We start from the raw sequence: 25,328 nt of genomic DNA on the forward strand, positions 1-25,328 counted from the left end.
TCCAGGCTGGCCTGAAGTCACTATGTAGCCCAGGCTGGCCTCAAACTCATGGTGATCCTCCTGCCTCAGCCTCCCATGTGCTGGGATTATAGGCATATGCCACATACCTGTCTCTGGCTGTTTTTAAAAATTGCATTTTCTAGTAATCCATTTTACCTGCCTCTTATCCTAGAAATGTCTCGAAACCCTGAGGTCTGTGCGAAATCCCTTTCAATTGCAGAGGCCCAAACAGACACCAGACGACATCTTCTCTCACAGGAAGGTAACAATCCTTCCAAGTCCGGCCCAGGTCTGACGACCACCATATGGCTGGGGGTCCAGGGCACACTGCTAGTCGGGGGCCTTCTCCCAAATTCAATCCACACACTCTCTACCTAGAAAAGACACTGACAAGATATTTAATTTGCTGAACTTTATTTTACACGTTGACATTCACATTTACTAATCACAAGGTCACAAAGCACTAGGACCTGTGAAGTTAAGGACAGGACAGCTGCAGGCTTCCGTCACCTCACCCATCCAGTTCCCTCCGAGGGTTTGTTCCTCACACACCCAAGGAAACCCTCTAGACACACAGAGAGGAGGGACTGCAAGCAGAAAGTGTTCTTTGCTCCTGTATCTCCAGTCAGCCCCACTCAGAATTATGAAATGAATCATCACAAAGAGCATGTCTTACAGGTGAATCAGGACCAACATCGAACAACTGTTCACGTTGTTTTAACCACAAAAACTGAAGTCAGAAGAGAGACCACGAAAACTCACGGAGGCTAAAACTCTAGGGTGGTAGAGCCTGTCGTGTGCCAGGCTGACACATGAACTTGCTGTCTGTCACACAGCAGGATGAGGGCACGTGGGTTACAAAAGGAGGCTTCCTTTCAGAGTGTCGCCTCACAGGACATGCACAGGACACAACTGCCTCTGCTTGTAGGCTTCCTCAAAGTCATGTTTATAAGAAATTTAATTATATGCAAAGAGATGACAGAAGCAACTAGTTCCAGACCTGTATGTAAACGAGTGACCCTATAAACACAGGTAATGCTCTTAACGGTTCTCAACATGACTGATTCAGATTATAACATATTCGAGTAGCCATTTTTCACACTTTAAAACATATGAAAAAATAGATTTGGATTACATCTGTGGGGATGCCTTGAGACTCCCCAGGATATAGTCTGGTCTTGGGGACACTGTCCCTTTCCCTACATGCTCACATCTCTCACACGCACGCGTGCGCACACACACACACACACACGTAGGACACAGTAGTATGGTCTGATTTACTGTGTCTAAATCCAGAGGGCACAAATTAACAACCATGTTGTAAAGGATTTTTTTTCCCTTCCTACCATAATGTGAAAAGTGGACTTCAGCCTCAAAGATGGTGAGTTTGGTGGCACTAGATGGAATTAGAGCCAAGAATCTAGAAAAATTCAAGACTTTCCCATCCAATTACCCTTCTTCCCCACAGGCTTCCTGAGAAGGCTTCACCCCAAATGGGGATCCAAATGCCATTTTTATTAATAGATCCTGAAACTACTCATTCAAGAACTAGGCAGACATTCATTTTCTCCAGAACTTTTAGGACCTAAGCCTTCCAGTTGGACAACTGGAGGACAGAAGTCAGGACTGAAGGAACAAGAACACCACGTCTGCAGGGAAGATCTAGGCTTAACTTACCCACTGGGGAGGCACAAGGAGGCTGGAAGGAAACAAGTGGCCGCCCTGCTCTTCAAACGCCAGGCCCTGAAGGTCAGGTGCTGTGGGAAGCAGGGAGTGGGGGAGAAAAGCTGAACCCCTAGGGACTCTGCCCACACACAATGGGGAATGTTTTAGAATTTTCCCAGGCCACTTACCGGCTCTCTAGCCTCTGAGGGTGAGTTGAGGAGGAGACCTGGCAGAGAAAAAGGCAGAGAGACATCTCCCTCCCCCATTCTCCCCTCTCACACACTGTCTCCTACCATTCCATTCACCTCTGAGCCACATCTCTACACACTGGGTCCCTCAGAGTCCACACTCTTGTCCCATTTGACAGCAAGCAAAACCTTTGCTCCCAGCTTGGGACTTCTTCCTTGCTCTTCCTTCAACTCCTAGGGCACGGGTGGTCCTCGGAATCAAAGCTTTCTGGAATCTGTGGATAAATCACAACAGCTCACTAGGGAAAGCAGGAAAAGGTGCCATTAGGAAAGTTTTACTTCCTAGGACCTTCTGAGGCCTTGAACATTCCATGCACTGCCCAGGCCCTCAGAAACCTTCACCCCTAAAGCCACGACTTTGACACATTATAACCCCAACCCATTCAACCCTCCAGGTCTCACCCTCTAAACCTCACCTGAGGTGTCACCCACTCCCTCCAAATCACTGGAACTGTCTTTGTCACCACCTGACCTCCTACCCGAGGGCTCCTCTGCCCCAAGCAGCACTCTTGTGCTTCCCACCTAACTCCAGTCACTTCTGCCATCACTCTCACCCTTGGAGGCCCGAGGAGAGCCTGCAGGCTTGGCCTTTGGAGCCCTGGACGTTGAGGATGGCACTGCAGCAGGGTTCAGGCCACACAGGACCTTCTTAGCCGACACATCCCTTCTGGAGTTTAGCCCTTTCTTCGGAATCATCAGCTTCTTCTTGGCATCTTCGGAATCGACAAGGACATAAGAGACAGGGCCCAAGCTCACCTTCTTCTTCTTCCTCACCGGGGTGAGGCTCTTTCCCGAGGCCCAGCCTTCAGCCTTCCTCTTTGGTGGCCTCCCCTGACCGCCATCTTGATCTGACTCAGAGGCACCTCGAGGGTTCTCAGCTCCCCTCAGGGCATCCTGAGGTGGCTCTCTGGGAACCTTCCAGACACTTTTCTCCATGGGCTTCTTCGAAGCCGGCTCCCCCTGCTTCACACAGGGCTTTCTGTGGCTTTTGCCAGACTCTGAGATCTCCATACTTTGCACATCACCAGCCTCAGGCCCCTCTGAGTAGGCCGAGCTGCTGCAAGGGCTGCCTTTGGGTTTTTTCCAGAGCACTGGTTCCTGCTTGGGGTTTTTCTTCTGCTTCTTTTTCCTGGAGTGAGTCTTAGCTCCAGCCCTATGAACTATCGGCTTGGCGGGGTCATCCTGGTCTTCCATGCCCTTCCAGCGGGTGGGCTTCTCCATCTTCAAGGCAGAGCCCACCTCCTTGGCAAGCCCTGGCTCCTTCTTGACCTTCTTCCCTGCTGCCAAAGCCCATGCTGCTCCCTCCTCAGCCTCAGCGGCCTCCTGAGCCCGAGCCTCCTCCCTGCTGCGGATCTCAGCATCCATGCACAAGATGACCTGCACCACAGCTCCCAGGAGCACCCCCAAAGCTTCCGCCCAGTTCTCTGAGATCTGGTTTGGACTTTGGGGTGGTGGGGGTTGGTTCAGTTGTAGGAGGTGGACCACATCTTCCCAGGTGCGCCCCTCAGCATCCAGGAATTCATTCAAGTTTTTCAAAAACTCAGCATCCTGGGTGGGATCCCTACAGATGACCTTCCAGACGCCACCCCTTCCGGGGAACTCTCGGGGTACAGAGCTCAAGTTCACACCCTCGCCCACCTCGATGAGGGCCGCCTTGACATTCTCTTCCCTCAAAAATATCTTGTTGAGCACGCGGTACGTGCCCAGGGGGGCAAGGACCCCATTCAAGATCTCCTCGAGCTCTGCTTGGCCGCAGTCCTCGGGGATGCCCGTGACCAACAGGGACCTGTGGATGTCCACTTCCATCCCGCGACACCAGTCCTCCAGGAGATTCATCGCCGTGGCCTCTGACATCGAGCTGCTCTAACCCACGGCAGCAGAGGATCGAGGAGGTGGCCGTGAACTATAGCGGTCCCCAGACAGGAGCCCCGGTGGGCACGGGAGCCTGAGGTCCCCGTCCCGGAGGCCCCGCCTGCCCCAGGGCCTCCTCCCCCGCCCGCACCGGAGCTCACACGCGTCCCGAGATCTGGCACCAACAAGGGGTCGTTGGGATGGCGCCGATTCGGGACACCCTGCCGCCGCGGCTTGAGCCAGAAGGCACCGGAAGCCGCCGTCCGCCCCCCGCTCCAGGCCGGGAGGGTCACGCTGCGCCCGGCCTCGATCGCTCCCAGCAGCTGCGCGCAGATGAGGATGGAATCGCACCGCGCGCATGCGCACTTGCTCCCGCGCACCTCACCGGGTCCTCGCTATCCCGCGGCGACCAGGCGGTCTCCATGACAACCAGAGGTTGGTTGCTACGATTCGGGGTGGCTCTGCAGTTGGCCTAGGGAGCGGGGTTGGAACTTCTACTGTTGAAGCGTCCACTAAGCAAGGGCTCGTACTCTCTCCTGTAGCCCTCCAGGGCCACCTCTTCTTTCCACCCTTGTGTATATAATGTGGACTTGGAGCCAGGGACACTGTCCTCCATGGCTGCACCAACCAGCTCTCTTATCCTCTGCGACAGGACTCCTGGGAAACCTCAGCAATTAGAGGGCAAGAGCTCCAACCGTCCACCCACACTTATCCCCTCCTCTCACAAAAGCTACTGCTTTTGTTGGGCAGCATTTCTGAGCTGCAGCTCCTGAGCGCTAGACACTCCATGGAAATTTCTAGAAATTCCTGGAAATTTCTAGAAACTTTTCTTTCCTCTGTCCGTCTCCATTGTCCTGAAGATTGTGCCTTGCCTTTCCTCGTTAGTTCCTCAACTTGCTGCCCCACCGTAAGATCTTTTTTTATTAGCTTATTAAGTTTAGGTTAATAGTTTAATAGTTTCTTACTTGGATGACTCAGTTTGAGCTGCCAGCTGTTTCCTGCCAGGCCCTTACTGATAACACCTAGCAACACTCTCCCTAGCTCTGTGATCTTCTACAAATAATTTCCACTCCTTCTTTTTCTCCACAATGGTAAAACTCATAAAAATCTTCTTGATCTAGAAATTTTGAAGACTCAGGGACCTCACACATAAAAAATGCTAGTGAAGAACAGAATTTCTCTAAGTATTCAACCAAAATCTGTTCTTTGCATTCAGTTTTGGAATTGGCCTTTGGAAGGCCAAATAGGCAAATCCCTATTCCACTGTTATCTCCACCATCCCTAAATATAAACACGGGCATGACCAATATTTATGTGAATGTTCAAGTCCCTGTTATATCTTGCACCAAAAAAAAAGACATCATTTGAATTGTTAACATCTGAACATTCACATTCCAGTAAAGATAGACCCTGAGCTGGCACAGTGGTGCATGCTCGTTATCCTAGCTGAAAGGGAGGCTGAGACAGGAAGATCACCAAGTTTGAAGCCAGCCTGAGTAACTTAGCCAGGCCCTGTCTCCAAATAAAATGGGCTGTGGACGTAGCTCAATGACAAGAGTGTTTGCCTTGCTTACATAAGCCTTTCAGTTCAGTTGCTGGTACCACCACAAACAAAAACAAAAACTACCCTCTTGCCACAGTAGAGCTCTATAATCTCTCATGTGCTTTATATAATTGAAATTCTATGACTTAGTTAAAGAATGTCACTATATCACTATCCAGAGGGTTTTTTTGTTTTGGTTTGGTTTTTTGATTTTTTTTTTTTCTTTTTTTTGAGACAGGGTCTCACTATGTAGCCCAGGCTGGCCTTGAATTCACTGTGTAGCCCAGGCTGACCTCGAACTTGCAGTGATCCTTCTGCCTCAACCTCCCATGTGCTGGGATTACAGGTGTGCAACATCACACCAGGCCTATGCAGCGGTTTTAGAACAGGGCCCTAAGTTCTCTGCGACTCCTATTGAGAGATCCATGTCCCCTGTCCTCCAGCCAGTAGCATATGGCAGAAAGTGAACTTTGCAGCTTCTCAGGATGGGTTATGAAAGGCATTCAACCTCGTGTTCATTGGGATCCTCTCAACCTCTGACCGCCATACTGTGAGGAAGCCCAACTCACACACAAGAGCCACAGGTCGGTGCTCCAGTTAACAGTTCCCAGCCAAGCCTCACTTCAGGGGGTCTCAGTCCAAGGCAGCAGGCATGTGAGTGAAGAATCTTCCAGATGATTTTGGCCCCCAAACATTAGACTCACCCTGCACCGTCCCACGAGTCTCACAGACATCATCTCACAGACACAAAGCATTCCTGTGCACATTCCTGGCCCAGACAACCCATGACTGTAACAAAACTGTTCTTTCATGCTGCCAAGTTTTGGGGTGGCATTGTGCAACATAGATAATTGGAAAATAGGAGAAAGATAGAATGTAGCAAAACTTGATGACTGGCAGAGCATGTGTGCAGCTAAATATAAGAGCCATAATCTTGGGTTTGCTCCTGAAATGACTTTCAAAAGCAATTTTTTCTTTTTTCTTTTTTTCTTTTTGGTACCAGAGACTGAAGTCAGGCCTTCACACTGAGCTACAAATCCCCAGCCAGTTTTTATTTCTTATTTTGAGAAATTTCTAAATGGCCCAGGCTAGGTTCAAATTTGCAATCCTCCTGCCTCAGCCTCCCAGAGTGTTGGGATTACAAGCATGCACCACATGGCCAGCTCCAAAAACAACTTTTTCAAGCCGTGCACAAAGTTTCACTTTGTGGAATTATTCCAGTGAAATTAGCAGCAGCAGCATCAAACAGATCATCAAGCCTAAGAGTTGAAGAGATAACTTTTCCTCTCCAGTCAGATACTTTTGGTGAAGAAGAAAAGCTTGGTAGCTCAGTGACATGTCACCATTAGCAGAACTGTCAAGAATGTCCCAATCTTTCAGAAGTCACTTAGCATCTTAACCAGAAGCAGAGTAGCCGAAGGGAACCAGCTAGGAGCTGACTGTGCTATGAAGCTATAGTATTAAATGTTCAATGTTTGGTTGCTAAATTTTTCTTTTTTTGGTACCGGGGATCGAACTCAGGTCCTTGTGCTTTCAAGGCAGGCGGCGGAACCACTGAGCTAAATCCCCAGCCCGGTTGCTAAATATTTTAAAGGTAAAATTGTGATGCAAATTTAAAGTTTTCCATAGAATTTAAGATTTTTTTTTGTACAGGAATTGAACTCGGGTCCTTGCACTTGCACAGCAGGCGGTGAAACCACTAAGCTAGATCCCCACCCAATATTTATTCTTGTATTTCCTAAAGTTCATTTTATAATGATGATTTTTTCTTTGACCAAATATTCAGCTAGCTATTCAATATTTTGTCAAAATATTATGTATGTGGTCCTGATACATAGTAAGCAGTTGTTACTTTTGGGGGTTTTTTTGAGACAAGGTCTCAGTATGTAGTCTAGGCTAGCCTTGAACTCAAGGAAATCCTCCTGCCTCACCCTCCCAAGTATTGGGATTACAGCTGTACACCATCCATCATGCCTGGTTTACAGCTGTTATTACTACCGTAAAAGCAAAAGTGCCCAGAGACCTACTCAAGTGGGAAGCATTTTTCTCATAGCTCCTTTCCAGTGACCTGAAGTTTGTGCTAGGAGGGCTAATCACCAGGGCCAGGAAAGTGACAAGACAACACAGGATACTTGCTACCAAATGGGATGTTTGTGTTAGAAGACTTGTGGTGAATGGCACAAAAATCAGTGCTAGTACTGTTGTTACCTCACCGGCTGAATGCATACAACAACAAAGTAAAATACCGGGAGTTGATGAGAACTCTCTCAGCGTTCACCAGCAGTGGGAATATAAATTGGAATAGCCATTCAGGAAAACCCTTTGGACGTATCTACTAAAGCAGAGCATTTACAAACACTGTAACCTCACAGTCCCGCTCCCACTTGTGTGTACCCAACACAAATTTTTTTACTAAAATACATGGCCAGGGATGGTCTGCAACACTATTCAGAGCAGCCAGAATTTAGAAGCCACTCAAATGTCAGTTGTCAGAAGATTGGATAAATTGTGGTGTGTTCACATAATGCAACACTGAACAATGGGGATGAACAATCTACAGCCACACACACATATGGATGAATCTTGTGACTGTATTGTTGGCACCAGACACACAAGCCTGAGTACAGTGTGATTTTGTTTCCAAGAAGTGCAATCACAGACAAAGGGAATCCTTGCTGTCACAAGGCAGGAACTGGCTTCCTAAGGATTCAGTGACTCGGGATGTGGGACTCCTTAGGGCTGGGAGAGCTGGAACAATTCTGTTTCTTGCTTTGGGTGTTGGTTACCGGTGTGTTTAGGTGGTGAACACTCAGCACACCCTATGCCAACATTATGTGCACTTTTGTGTAAATCTATTACACCACAGTAATAGGCTTTACTCTTTTGCTGATGAACTAATTGGATGGGAGGTATAAGGGCCACTAAGTGACTTAGGTCTTTGAACTGAGCAACTCAAAGGTGGTTGATGCCACTTACTTTTGAATGGGGAAAGTTGGAAAAGAACAGGTTGGGGAACAAGGCAAGAGAATGAATCAGAAGTTGGCTTGGGCTATGCTGAGATTCAGATGCTGTGTTGGGGTCCCTTGAGTTCAGGGATGATGTCTCGAAGGACTCAGCAAAGCTATTGCACTCACGGTGACTGGGAAAGGGCTCAGGGGGCAGAGGCCAGGGGAGACCAGACACCGGCTTCCATTTGTCCACTCTGGATGGCTTCTCAGATGGCGTTTATGTCTCCTGGTGACAGCACATGGAGTATGGCAGCCGGGGAGGCCCACTTGAACCTTGGTGTCCAGAGCTCTCACCGGGGGTCGATCATGCATGCAGACCTGGGATCGGGTGACCAGAGGCCCCATGCTCCCACCCTCTGGAGTCAAACTGGTACTGCCTGGCCCAGGACCTGCTCCATCACTCCAGCCTGAGCTTAGGACACTCGAGGGCTTAGCGTCACCTCCGGGAAGCTGGTCGCCCATCTGTGTGTTCTGGAACACACAGGGCTTGGACAGCACAGGCCTGTTGAGTGAACTCCTTACAGCATGGGTGTATCCGTCAGAGAACCGTCATCACTGGTCACTGTCATCAGGGAAGCAGACGAAGGCGAGTGATGGGGAAGGGGGGGCTGGCATGGGAGGGGCCAGAGGCGCTCTGTGTGTTAGGCGGGAGTTGGTGGTCAGCCGGCGCAGGCTGTTGCTCTTTGCTCTTTGCTCTTTGCTCTGCTGTGAGGCCCGAACCAGTCAGTGTCTGGGCTCACACTTGGAAAGGAAAGCTGAATGCAAAACAAAATGGGTGAAGGTGGCAGGGCCCACAGGCCAGCCTGGGCCTCTCTCTCTGGCTCTCCGCCGTGCATGCCCTGCAGGAGCTGCTGGGCTGATGCCACCTTGCCGCCCATGCTCCTGGCCCAGACCCAGGGAAGCTGAGAGAGACTGGCTCGGGACATTCTTCTCTTTCTTTCAGTAATTTTATTTTGGCAGGCAATGTAATAAGAAATATTGGGTTTTAATAAAGTAGATTTTTGAGTACAGCAATATTCACAACGAGTGTCTCTGGGGAGGAGGAGGCAGGAGGATTGACAGTTTGAGGCTAGCCTGGGCAACTTTGTGAGATCCTGTCTTAAAGTGAATTTCTAAGAAAGAAATAAAAAGGGCTGGAGATGTAGCTCAGTGCTCCCTGTGTTCAACCCCTACTATTGCCAGAAAAAATTTGAATGCTAAAGCCAGGTGTGGGGGTGCTTGCCTGTTATCTCAGCACTTAGGAGGCTGAGGCAGGAGGATTGTGGCAAATTCAAGGCCAGCCTGGACTACATAGCAAGATCCTGTCTCCAAAAAAAAATTTTTTTTTTTGCACCAGGGATCAAACTCAGGACATTGGGCTTGCAAGGCAGGCGCGGCGCCACTGAGTTAAATCCCTGGCAAAAAATTTTTGAATACTATAAAAATATTTAAAATAAATGGATATTAAACTATATTGTGTGTATATATACCTAAATATTGTGCACTCCAAAATATTCCAAATAAATATTTAAGAGAGGAAATTTTAAGTTTTGTTTATATGTTTAAGTAATATTTATTAATGTACACCTCCATGTATATGTTTGTTTGTGTAAGTGGAGTCAGCTGCCTGCTTGTTCTTCCATTAAGGAGCCACTCCATATCCTAGCAGATTTAAAAATAGTTTTAAAGCTTCCTTAGTAGGAGTCCTAATTGTGGTATCCATGACAACACGGGGTCCTGTGGTTTCTATGACACAGGTTTGCACTGTGGATCCATGGTGATGCATCCCTACAGCCGCAGCTCTCTCACCCACCTCTGCATTTGGGTTTAGGCTTGCCTTTCCTGACTCTGTTTAGCTTTTGGGTTTCTATGATGTTCTGGTGTTTCTTTCTTTTTTTTTTTTTTTTGAGACGGTCTCACTATGTAGTTCAGGCTGGCCTTGAACTCTCTATGTAGCCCAGGCTGGCCACAAACTTGTGGCGGTCCTTCTGCTTCAGCCTCCTGCGTGGTGGGATTACAGTATTTTTTTATATTTGAGACAGTCTCACTAATTCAAGTTCCCAGGCTGGGCTCCAGCTTGTGAGCCTCCTGCCTCAGCCTCCAGAGGGCTGGGGTTATAAATGTATCCAGAGGTTGCCTGCCTCACAAGCACAAGGTCCTGAGTTTGATCCCTGGTACCCAAAAGAAAGGAACCCAGAGAGATCATACCCAGATTCCTGCTGCATGCTTTAGAGAACAGGTTTGAGTCCAGAAATCTGACCCCAAAGGCCTAGGCTCCTGTGGGAAATGGTAGAATTCAGCTATCTAGTTCACAAGAAGTTTGTTAACTAAGAGAATTAAGTCATTTCTGGGAAATTCCACAAGTCTGTTTGTTAAAAGAATGCCAGAAAACTTTGAGACCTTGTAAAAGTCTCACAGGAGAAAAACAGGTTTTCCTAGTTTTCTTATTTACCATTTTCTGGGATCAGAGGACCGCAACCCAATGACTCCATAGGTGGTAAGAGATATGACTCACTATGCACATCTGTGATGTTTATGGTGGGCCGCTTGATTTTTTGGCTAAAGTTGTCCTGCTCTCTTGATACTATCTGATAAGAAGAGGGCTGTGGTGTGCTCTTTGATGTACGGGATTGGTGAACGGAAACAGGGGACTTGTGAATTCGCCTGTAGCTTTTATGAGTCACTTAAAGTCATTTGTCACCAGAGGTGAAAATCAGAAAGGCGATAGCCAGAATAACTACGCTGCTTTCCCACATGTATAAAAGCCTTGCTCCTTCCCTCTGTGATGGTCGAATAGTGCCAGAGGAATTAAACTGCAGTTCGTCCCCCAGGCTGTCTCCTTTTCTTTCTTTAAAAGTCGGTGCTTTCCGGGGTCTCCGGTTTCCCTCAGGAGAAACCAACAAGTGGCACCCGAACAGGGACCTCCAATACTCTCAGCGAGGTATTGTGAAGACAAGGAAGCGATCGACATTCTGTTGAGTCAGGGTAAGACTCGGGAATTTTCTGGGTAACAAATGGGACAGGGGTCTTCACAGTTTGGTGAGGCCATTTCCAACCTTAAACTTTTGTTAAAAAGGTTTGGATTTAAGATCCAGAAAGAGGATCTAAAACAATGTTTGCTTATAGCAAACAGATTTTGTAATTTGGCTCAGTTCAAGGAGGGTTGGACTGAGGATAAATGGAATGAAGTGCTTGCTTGTGTTCGAAAGGCTTATAAAGAAGGAATGATGATTGATGACAGGTTTTGGGGAACTGCTATTGCAATACAGCTTATTCTTCGTTGTGAGGATAGTTTAACTGCACGAACAGAGTTATCAGATCAGGCTAAACTACCTCTTAAAGAACAAGGTTTAATTGAGGAAGATGAGAAAAAAGCAACAAATGATTTAATTCAAATTATACCTCAAGATAGGGATGATAGATCTGATGAGGAGGGGGGATTTCCTTGCCCTTTAACTCCTCAGGGCCAAAATAATTTGTGCGCAGGAGTACAGCCATCTGTACCCTCGCCTTTAGCACCTCCTTCTCTATCCCCAAAAGAAAAAGACCTTAGAAATGCTTGTTCTCTTGCTCAAGGAGGAAAAGCTTCTAATAAAGCTATGCCCGTGGAACAAGATCTTTTAGGACCCATAGATCAGCCTATGCCATTACTTAAAAACAATAATAAATCTTTGAAAGCCAAATCTAAAAACCAGCCCATGACAAAATCATATCCTCTCCAAAATCGCAAAAGACAGGAATTTAATACTGATTCCTCTTCTCCCTCAAGCAGCTCAGGGGAGGAGAGTGGAGATGAGGATGAGAAAGATTATTATTCACAAAAAGGCTTTCAGGTTCATTCTAAAAAATATGATTTTCCGGTACATGTTCAATAAGACCAAACAAAATTTGAAGCTGCTTTAAAGGCTTTAAGCTTTGAGGATGAATTATCAGCCCCACAAATGGCTTATCCTATTATGGTAAATGCACAGGGCCAAAGACAACATCAGCCCTGGGACTTAAATATTTTTAGGCATTTAAAAAGGGCTGCAATGGATTATGGCATACAAAGTGATTATACATTAGGACTAATTGGAAATTTACCAGGAACTGTGGGCCATCTGACACCTTATGACTGGAATTTATTAGCTAAAGCTTTGTTGCCACCTTCTCAGTTCTTGGAATGGAAAATGTAGTGTCAAGAAGGGATTAAAGAACAGGTACAGCATAATATGGCTAATGTTAACAATCAACATATCACTGCTGATATGCTAGCAGGAGATGGACAATTTAATACATGCCGCTCAGGCACAGCTCCATCCAGAGGCAACTGAACAAACTGCTAGCATTTGTGTGACAGCCTTTAAAAAAAATAACTCCTAAAGGATCTCCTACGGGAGCTTGTACAAATGTTAAACAAGGAAACTCCCAATCATATACTGAATTTGTTTCTCAATTAGAAGGAGCTATTCAAAGACAAGTAGAAGGAGAAGAGGCACAACAAATGTTGTTAAAAATGTTGGCCTATGAAAATGCAAATGCTGATTGCCGTCACCTTATCAAGCCTATAAAAGACTCAGGTTCTTTATATGATTATATTAAAGTTTGTAGAGAACAGGGATCAGAAACTTATAAAGCTAAAATACATGCAGCTTTTTTGACTCAGGCCTTAAACTCTAATAAACAAAAATCATTTTCAGGATGTTTTCAAAGTGGAAAAAAGGGGCATATAAAGAAAAATTGTCCTATGTCAAAGAATGAACCATCATTTAATCCAAAAAACATTATAAAGAAAAATAAACGACCTGGGCTATGTCCAAGATGCAAAAAGGGAAAACATTATGCTAAAGAATGTAGGTCTAAGTTTGATATTGAAGGAAATCCCCTGACAGAAAGAGTAAATTCGGGAAACTGCTTCCCAGGGGTTGTCCCAGTCTCCCAGGTCAATCAAAATTGGGAAACAACGAGGTTTATCAACAATCCTCAGATTCAAAAATTTCCCGCTGATCACCGTGTCCTGCCACTGCAGGAAGTGCCGCAGTAGACACTTCTGCCTTGGAAGACACTGTCCTCTCACCTGGACACTTGCCTGTTAGGGTTCGAACAGGAATTTATGGGCCTTTACAAAAAAATTTTTGTGCCTTGATTTTAGGACGGTCTAGTCTTTTTTTTTTTGGTACCGGGGATCGAACTTGGGTCCTTGCTCTTGCGAGGCAGGTGCCGGAACCACTGAGCTAAATCCCCGGCCCCAAGATGGTCTAGTCTTACATCTAAAGGTGTCATTGTTCATACAGGAGTCATAGATTCTGATTATACAGGAGAAATAATAATACTGATGTCTTCTCCTGTTGGCCTATAAAAAAGGGTGATAAAATAGCTCAAATATTAGTTTTACCTTAGAAAGCCATTGGATCATCAGATAAAATGAGAATTGGAGGTTTTGGAAGTACTGATTTATCTGTAAATTGGGTTGAAAAACTTACTGATCAAAAACCTCTATTGAAAATCAAAATTAATGGCAAATTATTTAGTGGATTGACTGATACTGGAGCAGATTGTTCTATCATATCAGATAAAGATTGGCCTAAATCATGGCCAATAGAAGAAGACCCATGTCATATTCAAGGGGTAGGAACACAAGGAATAAAAAGGATTCAAAGAGCTGCTCATATATATAAGGCTGAAGGGCCAGAAGGACAATTAGCCACTATTAGCCCCAGGATTATGCCATTACCTATAACCTTATGGGGAAGAGAATTATTACAACAATTTCATGCTCATCTTGTTATACCTTTTCAAAACTCCTATTCTAAAGAGAGTAAAAAAATAATGAAAAAAATGGGTTATACACCTGGCCTAGGAATTGGACAACATGAACAAGGATTAATTACCCCTATTCCCGGTAACGGACAGAGCCCAAATGACAAATCCAGTTTAGGATATTTTGGGCAGGGGCCATTGTAGAGTCTCCAGAACCTATTAAATTAAATTGGAAAAATGATGACCCCTTTGGGTAGATTAATGGCCCCTAACTACAGAAAAACTGGAGGCTCTTAAACAACTGGTAAAAGAACAATTAAAATTAAAACATATTAAACCCTCTACTTCTCCTTGGAATTCTCCTGTGTTTGTTATTAAAAAAAGATCAGGCACATGGAGAATGCTTACTGATCTCAGAAAACTAAATAATACTATGTTACCGCTGGGAGCTCTACAACCCAGACTGCCATCCCCAACAGCTACACCTAAAGACTGGACTTTAATTATTATAGATATTAAAGATTGCTTTTATTCTATCCCATTACATCCTGATGATACTGCTAGATTTGCTTTTTCAGTCCCCTCCATTAATTTTCAGGCACCTTTAGAACGATATGAATGGACAGTTTTACCACAAGGAATGATGAATTCTACTATGTGTCAAGCCTTTATGGGTACTGTTTTGCGACCTGTTAGACAAAAATATCCAGAAGCTCTGGTCATTCAATATATGGATGATATTTTAATAGCTCATATAAATGAACAAAAGGCTTCAGAAATCTTTTCCCTTGTACAAGAGAATTTAACAGAGGCCGGACTTTTTCTAGCTCCAGATAAAATTCAACAGATTACACCTTATAAATATCTAGGTTATCAACTTACTAAAACGCAGATAATTCCCAAATCAATTACCATGATAGAAGTAAATTTAAAACATTAAATGATTTTCAAAAACTATTAGGTAATATTAATTGGGTCCGTCCTGCTTTAGGTATTGTTACTGGCAACTTAACAAATTTATTTAACACTCTTGAAGGAGATTCAGATTTAAATAGCCCAAGAACTCTTACTCCAGAAGGTGAAAAGGAGTTACAGTTGGTAGAACAAGCTTTTAAAAATAATATGCTAACAAGATTTGATCCAAAATTGGCTATAGGGCTCATGATTCTTCCCACTAAATTATATCCTACTGCAGTTTTGATTCAAGATCACGGAATTCTAGAATGGATACATTCTAAACATAAATATTCTTCATCTGTTAATTCATATATTAGTATGATAGGAAAATTAATTTCTGGAGGAAGAATTCGTAGTAAACAAATGTTGGGAAAAGAACCAGATAATGTTATTTTACCATTTACTAAAGAACAGTTTGAGGGACCAATGAAAACAGATACTTTACAATTAGCATTAGCAAATTACTTTGGAAATATAATGTTCCATTACCCTAGAGGAAAAATGTGGAATTTTCTTACCATGACAGAATGGGTTATTAATAAAATTATTGCTACTAAACCCCTTACAAAAACAGAAACTTATTTTATAGATGGTACTAAAGAAAAACAGGCTGCTATATGGTCACCTAAAGAACAAAAGGTTATATCTACCCCATATCAAAAGGCACAACAAAATGAACTGTTTGCTGTTTTAGCTCTGTTACAATGGAAGCCTGATATAGCTATTAATATTGTTGCAGATTCAATGTATGTAGTTAATTTGATTAATCAATTAGAAACTGCTGTTATATGTACCTCTTCATCCATAATACAATTTCTAACTAAAGAGATTCAAGCTTTAATTAGAGAAAGACAACAGCCCATCTATATTACTCATATAAGGGCACATTCCAATTTGCCTGGACCTTTAACTTTTGGTAATGAACAAGCTGATAGACTTGTAAGTAAAAGAAAAAATGTAACTTATTTTGTTAATGCCCAAGAAGAGCATGATATTTTACATACTAATGCAGGGAGATTACATCAAAGGTATAAAATTCCATATTCCCAAACCCATAAAATTATAAGATCATGTCCAGTCTGTTATCCACTACACTTAAAACAAGGACCTATGGGAATTAATCCAAGAGGTTTAAAGCCAGATCAAATTTGGCACATGGATGTTACTCATTATCCTCCATTTGGCAAATTATGTTATTTACATATGTGCATTGATACTTATTCTAAATTCATATGGGCCTCTGCTCATACTGGAGAGTCGACTGAAAATGTCATTCCTCACTTGTTAGAATGTTTTGCTATTATGGGAATTCCTGGATCTATAAAAACTGATAATGGACCTGTGTATACTAGTTTAAAATTTAAAAAATTTCTACAAGAATACCATATAAAACATGCTACTGGCATTCCTTATAATCCTCAGGGACAAGCACTTGTAGAACGAGCTCATTATATGTTAAAATTACAATTAAATAAAATAAAAAAGGGGGAATACGGGGAAAAAGAAATTGATTCCTCAAGGGAAGGACAAAAATGCAACCTATAAGAAACTTATGAAACAATTAATACAAACACCACATCACCTTTTACACAGTACTCTATTTACATTAAATTTTTTAAATTTGCCACAAGGAGATATTGAATCTCGCACTGAAAAACATTTTAAAGAAATTGATTTAGAATCACCTCAGTCAGTATGGGTAAAATTAGATAATAATAATTGGACACAAGGACAGATGTTTGCAGGGGGGAAAAGACATGCTTGTGTTTCCACAGATGGCGGAGCAACCCAAATTTGGCTTCCTGGACGAAGAATTAAGTTCCGGAGTCAAGACAATAACCTGGATGACGGACCTCCAAGAACAAATAGTGCTTAAACGACCTTTAAGCACTATTTCAGAAAGATTTGAAAAAGAGGTTGTTCAAAAAATTAGAAAGCTCTCTCTTAAACCAAAGAGAAAAAGAAAGAAAAAGTCTCATGCTAAATACCATTCCAAACTCCCTGATTGGGGTATGTTAACTAACCTAGTAACAAAGGCTGGAGACTGCATGTCATCTATGCGCCCAGCCCCCCCTGAGCCTAGACGCTCAGTACTTTTCTTCCTTACTATGATATCTCTGTTAAATTCAGCCACTGCTCAGGTAGGCGTAGGTATTTCGGAATGTGATCATTGGGCTCCTTTAAATGATACTGACACTCTCGTAACTGATAACTGGATAAATATAAAACCTATAATATATATTCATGATTCCTTTCGGAATCTCCCTCTCTATCCTAACAAAATGTTTTTAGATTTAAACAAAAATTTTTATGAAGTCCAAAAGATAAAAATAAAAATTGACGGATTTCTTTTATTAGGAATAATAATGTTTGCTATATTGACCCGTAATTCTACATTTATTATGATTATTATTTTTAAGTCATTATTTTCTAAAACATTGGCAATATTACCCCAAAAACAATTAGATCTTGCTGGTAATGTTTGGATTCAGTTGGCACAATCACTTAATTTGTCTGAGTTTTGTTTAACTGTAGATATAAATTTACATTATATATTAGGGAGTTGTCTCATTCCGGTGTGCACTCCCTTAAGTCTAATACAACCTTATACCTTGTTTAAAGACTTCCCAGGAAAAAATCTCACATATGAAGATAGCTACAATTGGGGAACCCCCTCTTATTTTAAACCAAAAAATGCTATTAAGTTATATACACCTCAGATGATTATGTTAAACAATACACAATGTGCTATATATAAAAATTGTACTACAAAATGTCTAAGATTACAAAAGTTAGAAAAAATGACCTGTTATGAGGAACAAAAAATCATATATAATGATGGTCATGTACCTTTACCATCAGGATGGTTTTATACATGTGAAGGAGTAACGTTTAATTATATCCCTGCCTACTTGTCTGAGACTCGCTGCTGCCTGAGTCGCTTAGCCATAGTATTGCCAGATAGAACTGATTTGATAACACCCAAAAGAATTAAACGTTGGTCACCATATACTGAACCAGGATGTGATGATGATGTAGGTCTCTTGACAGGTGCTGAAGTGATACCTATGATAGCACCTGTACTTGCTCAACCTGCCATAGGAATTCATGCAGAAAAGGCGGTACGAAAGTTAGCGTGCAAGGTGGTCAGAGGTCTAAATGCCACCTCATCTGCCTTGGCATTAATTAACCAGGACTTACAAGAACACCGACAGGCTATTTTAGACAATAGAGCAGCAATAGATGACTTGTTCCTGTTCCATCATCAGGGTTGTGAAAAAATAAAAAATATGTGTTGTTTTAACATGACTGACAATAGTCCAGGGATACAAGAAAAAATAAAACAATTAGAAGAATTAATGGAAAAAATACATAATGAGAGACTAGGATGGGATTTGTTCCAATGGTTAACCCAATGGCTACCTAACATGCAATGGCTAAAACAGCTTTTTCTTGTAATCGTATTTGTCATCATATGTTTACTGCTGTCATGTTGCGGCATTCAATTTATACCTTATTGCATGAAATTATGCCCAAGAAAAAGATATATATATGTATGTTAAAACAAAAAGGAAAGAAACCGTATCTATTCTCTCTATACAACAGACAAATTTAAGGATGATTTTTCTTCAATATTATTTCCTCTTTTATTATATTTCTTACTGTCTTATAAAATTGTAGAATAACCTGGCATCACATTGAGTCGACATAGATGTCCACCCTCCTGACTTTTTCAAGATCCTGTCTTCTGATCTTCTAGACGTGCTGAAGAAATCAACAATCAACAATTCAGTTTAAATAAAATTAAAAAGGGGGAATATTATGGGAAAATGTGGATTTAGTTACTAATTGTAAGAAGCTTGTGAAATGAGAAAATTAAGCAATTCTCTGTGAATGTCCTCAACTCTAGGATTTGGTTACTAATTGTAAGAAACTTGTTAATTGAAAGAACTAAGTAAATGTCTCAGAGAACTTCCTCGGGCCTGTTTGCTGAAAGGATTGCAGAAAGCCTTAAAAGATGATGTAAAAGTTCATAGGAAGTAAACATGTTTTCCTAAGCTCTCTTAGTAACCATTGTCCGGGGTCAGAGAATCACGGCCCCTGACTCTACAGATGGAGGGAAAGATTGTGGGCTTGATTTCTGCAGAAATCGCCCTGCTTTCCTGAAACATCTGATAGAGGAGGGCTGCGATATGCTCTTGGATGTACGATATACTCTTAGATGTACGGCTCTGGTGAACAGAGACACGAGACGTGTAAACTTGCCTGTGGCTTTATGAGTTACTTGTTAACCTTTAAGACTAAGATAAATGTAACAATGCATGCCTTAACTGTGTGGGATTGTGCCCCCCAAAAGAAATTACTTATATGCTAAAACAAAAACAGAAACCATCTCTGTTCCCTTTATACAATGATTGATAAATTTAAAGATGATTTTTTTTAATATTATTTCCTCTTTTACTATATCTCTTACTGTTTTATAAAATTATAGAAGGACCAGACATCAAATTGAGCTGACATAAGACGTCTCCCTTCCCGGCCTGTCAAGATCCTGTCCCTTGATCTTCTCGACGTTAGAATCAAGAATTTAGCCTAAATAAAATAAAAAAGGGGGAATTGTGGGAAATGGTAGAATTCAGCTATCTAGTTCACAAGAAGTTTGTTAACTAAGAGAATTAAGTCATTTCTGGGAAATTCCACAAGTCTGTTTGTTAAAAGAATGCCAGAAAACTTTGAGACCTTGTAAAAGTCTCACAGGAGAAAAACAGGTTTTCCTAGTTTTCTTATTTACCATTTTCTGGGATCAAGAGGACCGCAACCCAATGACTCCATGGGTGGTGAGAGAGATACGACTCACTATGCACATCTGTGATGTTTATGTGGGCCAGTGGGCTTGATTTTTTGGCTAAAGTTGTCCTGCTCTCTTGATACTATCTGATAAGAAGAGGGCTGTGGTGTGCTCTTTGATGTACGGGATTGGTGAACGGAAACAGGGGACTTGTGAATTCTCCTGTAGTTTTTTTGAGTCACTGGTTATCATCAGAGGTGAAAATCAGAAAGACAATAGCCAGAATAACCAAGCTGCTTTCCCACATGTATAAAAGCCTTGCTTCTTCCCTCTGTGATGGTCGAATAGTGCCAGAGGAATTAAACTGCAGTTCGTCCCCCAGGCTGTCTCCTTTTCTTTCTTTAAAAGTCGGTGCTTTCCGGGGTCTCCTGTTTCCCTCAAGAGAAACCAACAGGCTCCCACTTACATTTCCTCCCCACAGTGAGCTGCAGAAACCTGTCTGGGGGTGCGTGACCAGTCCTGCCTCGTCTGTCCACTGTCCTGTGACAGCTCCTTCTTGCTCCAGAGCTGAAGTTCATGATGCCCCCCACCACCCCAACTGTACGGCTTCCCCTGCTGTAGCTTGGGTCTGAAGGGTCCCCCAAGGCCCGTGTGACAGAGGCTTGGTCCCCAGCCTGGCCCTGGTTGGGAGGCAGTGGAGTCGCAGGAGGTGGGGGTGTTATGAAGATTTGAGAAAATACTGAAAAGAGGAAACTATAAAGCCCCTGCCATTTCATTTTGCACGGAGAACCCTGTTACTATTTTTTGAAGAGTTTTTTGGGGTTTGGGGGACGGTTTGGTACCAGGGATTGAACTCAGGTCCTTGTGCTTGCGAGGCAGGTGCCGGAACCACTGAGCTAAATCCCCGGCCCACCCTCTATTTTTTAAAGAGTGAAACCATGACCCTCATACGAACAGAAAATGGACACGGAGCAGATGTTTTATTTACCTGGTCAGATGACTCAGCGAGACTGTACAGCCAGTTCAAAGAAAAGATCCCAAGAGCAAACGCCGGCCACTGGGAAGGCCAGAATGAACCTCCCTGACGTAGAGAAACTGGCTTTTCCCACAGAGGGAGAAACGAATCCGTTAACCCTAAACAAGACAAAATTCACTTACGTGTCAGTGGACAAAGATGATGGGCACTGCTTTTATTTTATTTTATTTGGTTTTTTGAGGCAGAGATTGGTATGTAGCCCAGGCTGGCCTTGAACTCATGGTGATCCTCCTGCCTCAGCCTCCAGAGGGTTGGAATTACAGGTGTGCATCACTACACCTGGCTCAGTGTGCACTGCTTTTACCAGTATCTACAACTTACAGGGGTACGAACAGCTCAGACTCGGACACCCCATAAAACCAGCAAAGCCAGAAGGATGTACTGCCCACCCTCCCTTTCCTGCATAAGACATCAGCCGTTCTTTTTTTTTTTTTTTTTTTTTGGTACTGGGGATCGAACTCGGATCCTCCTGCTTGCAAGGCAGGCAGCAGAACCACTGAGCTAAATCCCCGGCCCCTAGCCGTTCTTTTGATACATTTCAAGGTGTTTCATCATTTTTTCTACAGAAACAACAGAATACAAAATATCTCTGTTCATCTTGTGTGGTAAGATGTTTTATGAGGCTTTATCTTCTATTATGGGGCAGGGGTCTCCAGATCACAGTACAAAGTATTTCTCACACAGATCACAGCCAGAAACATGCGACAGCCGTCGCCATGGTGAATTAGCTATCTCCCCACAGGTGGAGATAGAGGCTATTTCCCCCGGAAAAGCCTGGACGGGCTGGTGGGCGGTGCCCTGCAGATTTCCATGTTGCTCAGACTGGTTTAACTTCTCAACTTGTCTGAAATTAGGAGCTTCTGAAAACACATCCCGCCTTCTGCATCCATTTTCATCACACAGAACAGAAATCGAAAATAAACCCTGATGCTTCCAGAGCACAAACCTGGCAACCTTGCTCCATTCCTCTTCTCCCTTTCTGGAAATCAACGACCACCTCTGAGGGAGAAGAGGGCCGGTGGAGCTTGGATTACAGACCCCCAATCCCCCTCACAGACCCAGTGCAGCTGTCCTGCTGTAGAGCCAGGGATCGAATTCCAAGGGAACAGCTGGGCCGGAAACCCAGAGGCCCCATGGCCTTTTTCTTTCCGGGACCGGGGATCAAACTGAAGATCTTGCACTTTTAAGGCAGGCACGACACCAGTGAGCTAAATCACAGGCCCTTTTCTTCATTTTTTTTAACAAAAAATAAAAAGCAGCCAGAGCCATCGCCGTGAGCTACATCCCCAGACTTTTTTTTTTTCTTTTTTGAGACAGGGTCACCAAGTCATCCAGGAAGGACTCGAACTTGCAATCCTCCTGCCTCAGTCTTTCAGAGTACTGGATTTAGAAGTATGTACCACCACGCCTGCGTCCCAGAGGAATTCTGACAGCTTATGTGTGCCGGGGGTGGGGTGGGGGGGGGTTCACCTTATAATCTTCCTTTTAGAAGATATTTCTTTTTAATGTCTTTACTCACCCACACACATTTTTACACAACTGCAGAGCATAACCACACAGGTGTGACCTTTAGCGGCCTTGGTAGTTTGCCTCTGTCTGCCCTGCTTGGTAAACCCCCCTCTCTCCGTAGCCGGCCAAGGACCCTGCCTAGCCTTTTGGGGCCCTGGCTGTGTACAAGGGGCTGTGAGAAGCCCTTCGGGGGCAGCTGAGCTACCCTGGGAGGCAGCTTCTGCTGTCACCAAGGCCCAGAGCCGTGCAAGGACTCACCTGAGGCTACATGGCTGGCAAATTACACAGCAGGACTGAGCAGCGCCCTAACCCTCAGCTCCACGGCCTGGCATGGACCTCAGCACTTTCCCTTGGTTCGTTACACTCTACTGCAGACACTTCTACAGATGCTGACAGAGGCTATTTAGGGCATTTTGTACCCCAAAAGGGAGGGGCTAGTATTATGTACAGCTTTATCTCTCTTTTTTGGCTTGTGTTGCTGTTCTGTTTTCTTTTCTTTTCTTTTTCTGGTTCCAGGGATTGAACTCAAGGCCTTGCACTAGCCAGGCAGGTGCAGCTCCGCTGAGCTACATCCCTGGCCTTTGTTTGTTTTGTTTTGTTGAGACAGAGTCTCACTATGTAGCCCAGGCTGGTCTCAAATCTATGGCGATCCTCCTGCCTCCGACTCCCAAGTGCTGGGATTACAGGCGAGAGTTTTTTGTTTCTTTGTTTGTGTGAGATTTTTTAAAGGCAGAGACTCTGCATCACTTCTGGCGGACCCTAGAGAGCAGACTTCCGGCACACAAAGGGAATCCACATTTTCTATGAAAAACTCTAAACTGTAAAAGTCTGAGAAGCCCTGAGGCCCCATCCCATCAGCCACCTCCTCTGCCAGGATCCAAGCCCACAGGGGATTCGGGAAACTCCGCTCTGAAAACCCAGCTCTGCCCACCAGCTGGGGGTGTGCGTGGCAGGGTGGAGTGTGGGGTTCCCAAGTCGCTCTTAGGTCCAGCAACTCACAGGAAGGGCTCAGGAACTGAGGCTGGCAATTGTGGCTGTGGATTACAGTCAGCGAAGGAAGGGGAATGGGGGCAGAGCTGGGGACACCAGGCGCCAGCTTCCAGGAAACAGCACTTTATTCTCAGCAAGGACGTGTGACAACTCCAAAAGCGTCAGCAGCGTCGGGACCCAGGGCCTGTGTTAGGCATGGGGCACGCACGTGGCTGGCCTTATTTCTCAGTCTCCAGCACCTCCAGAGGTCAAGCAGATACCTTGGACCTACAGGAATTAAAACAGGTGCTACCAGGAGTGGTGGCCCACACCTGCAGCACTCCGGAGGATGAGGCAGGAGCCTTGCCATAAATTTGAGGCCAGCCTGGGCTACACAGTGAGTTCGAGGCCAATCTGGACTACATAGCGAGACCCTGTCTCAAAAGAACAAACTAAAACAAAACAGGTGCTCAACTAAGCACGGTGTTAGCACAGAGCATGGCCGGCTCACCCACAGCCCTGTGAATAGTTCCCTTCCAGGGGCCGGGCAGGAACAGCGCCCTTTGGGGGATTCCGCAGCCTGCTCTGCTGAGGGAAACCTCACCACACGGGGGCGCTTTCCGGGGCTGTCTGCGGGGGAGGCACTGGGCGCCAGGCGGGGGCGGAAGGGCGCCATGCTTCCTACAGACTATTAGGGGCTCTCGGAGGTGGAGGGTGTGGGAGAAACAGACCTGGTGAGACAGTTTGGGAGGGCTTCAGAGAACTGGAAAGGGGGACCTCTGCCTCAGGGACTCAGGGAGGAGCACTAGCCATGCCGTTTTCTAATTGACCCTGCTCAAAGTGGGCTCAGCGTCTCTGTGCCCCTTGGTCCTGGAACCCGGAGGACTCAGGGGCGAGAAAGCGTGGGTGGAGGCTGGGCCCTAAGTAATGGAGCCGGGTCAGGTTCAACACAAGAGCTGTGTGGACTCCACTCCTACCACCACCCCCTCTTGTTAATTGTGAAACTGTTCGCTATGGGAGAGCGCGCATGCACACACACACACACACACACACACACACACACACACACACAGTACAGAGCCACAACCCATACATGGGCTCGCAGATTCATGTACTGCCACAAACACAGACACACATGTTCACAGTCACAGATATACTCCAACACACAGAAGCACATTCATAAACTCACAAATTATTAACCCACTGGGTTTTATGACTCTTCCTTTTTTTTTTTTTTTTGGTACCAGGGATCGAACTCGGGACCTTGCGCTTGCGAGGCAGGCGCTGGAACCACTGAGCTAAATCCCCAGCCCAACCCATTGGGTTTTGTTGGTAACTTTGTGTGTGTGTGTGTGTGTGTGTGTGTGTGTGTGTGTGTGTGTGTGTACTACAGAGATTGAACCCAGGACTTTCACACTGAGCTATGTACTCAGGCCTTTTTAAAAAATTTTTATTTTGAAGCAGGATCTCACTAAAGTGGTAAATTTCCCAGGCTAGATTTCAACTTGTGATCCTCCTGCCTCAGCCTCCCAGAGTGCTGGAATTACTGACTTGTACCACATCATTCATGCACAGCTTTAACCCACATTTTAAACACCATGTTGCAACACTCATAAACCCAGACACACACACATATTAGCCTGTGCACAAACACACATCAATATCTACACCCAGAGTGTAAAGACATACACACCCACTCCTACACATACACAAACACAAACATTCCCATAGATAGTGCACCTATATACGAATAGTAGCTGAGACACATACACACCCCTGTGTGCACCCTGGGACACTGACACATGCACACTGTATGAGTCAGGGTTCCTGTTGCTGGAACAAAATATCCTGACACCTGTAACTTAAAGGAGAGGTTTGTTTTGGCTCACGGTTTCAGAGGATTCAGTCCATGGTCAGCTGGCTCTGAGGTGGAAACCAGATGGTGGAAAAACCTGGCTGAGGAAAGCTGCTCATGTCATGGTGCCCAAGAAGCAGGTGGAGAGAAGGGAGGAGCCAGGACAAGAATACACTTTTC

General features: G+C 44.6%; 1 protein-coding gene and 1 long non-coding RNA gene across 4 annotated transcripts; one reads left to right on the plus strand and one right to left on the minus strand.

Annotated features, from left to right (window-relative positions):
* Positions 1 to 397: 397 nt before the first annotated feature.
* On the minus strand, positions 398 to 4,099 carry Pnma8a (PNMA family member 8A). Its single transcript, XM_004867104.3, has 2 exons — positions 2,468 to 4,099; positions 398 to 2,128 (listed from the first exon to the last, which is right to left on the minus strand). Exons 1-2 carry the CDS (start codon positions 3,765 to 3,767, stop codon positions 2,112 to 2,114), a joined length of 1,317 nt encoding a protein of 438 aa, XP_004867161.1. The 5' UTR covers positions 3,768 to 4,099; the 3' UTR covers positions 398 to 2,111.
* Positions 4,100 to 10,554: 6,455 nt separating this feature from the next.
* On the plus strand, positions 10,555 to 20,160 carry LOC101725644 (uncharacterized). Of its 3 annotated transcripts, none has more exons than XR_015447127.1 (3): positions 10,555 to 10,791; positions 11,152 to 11,279; positions 16,766 to 20,160. It is a non-coding gene; the product is annotated as an uncharacterized LOC101725644 (long non-coding RNA). The 3 variants fall into 3 exon arrangements; XR_206160.4 differs by lacking the exon at positions 10,555 to 10,791 and having other exon boundaries at positions 10,809 to 11,279; positions 16,766 to 16,906; positions 18,672 to 20,160; XR_015447126.1 differs by lacking the exon at positions 10,555 to 10,791 and having other exon boundaries at positions 10,800 to 11,279.
* The last annotated feature ends 5,168 nt before the right edge of the window (positions 20,161 to 25,328 follow it).

This window comes from Heterocephalus glaber, unplaced genomic scaffold (assembly GCF_053883595.1).
Source record: "Heterocephalus glaber isolate CG9 unplaced genomic scaffold, H.glaber_assembly_v1.0 deba00001744, whole genome shotgun sequence".
Taxonomy (NCBI): Eukaryota; Metazoa; Chordata; class Mammalia; order Rodentia; family Bathyergidae; genus Heterocephalus; species Heterocephalus glaber.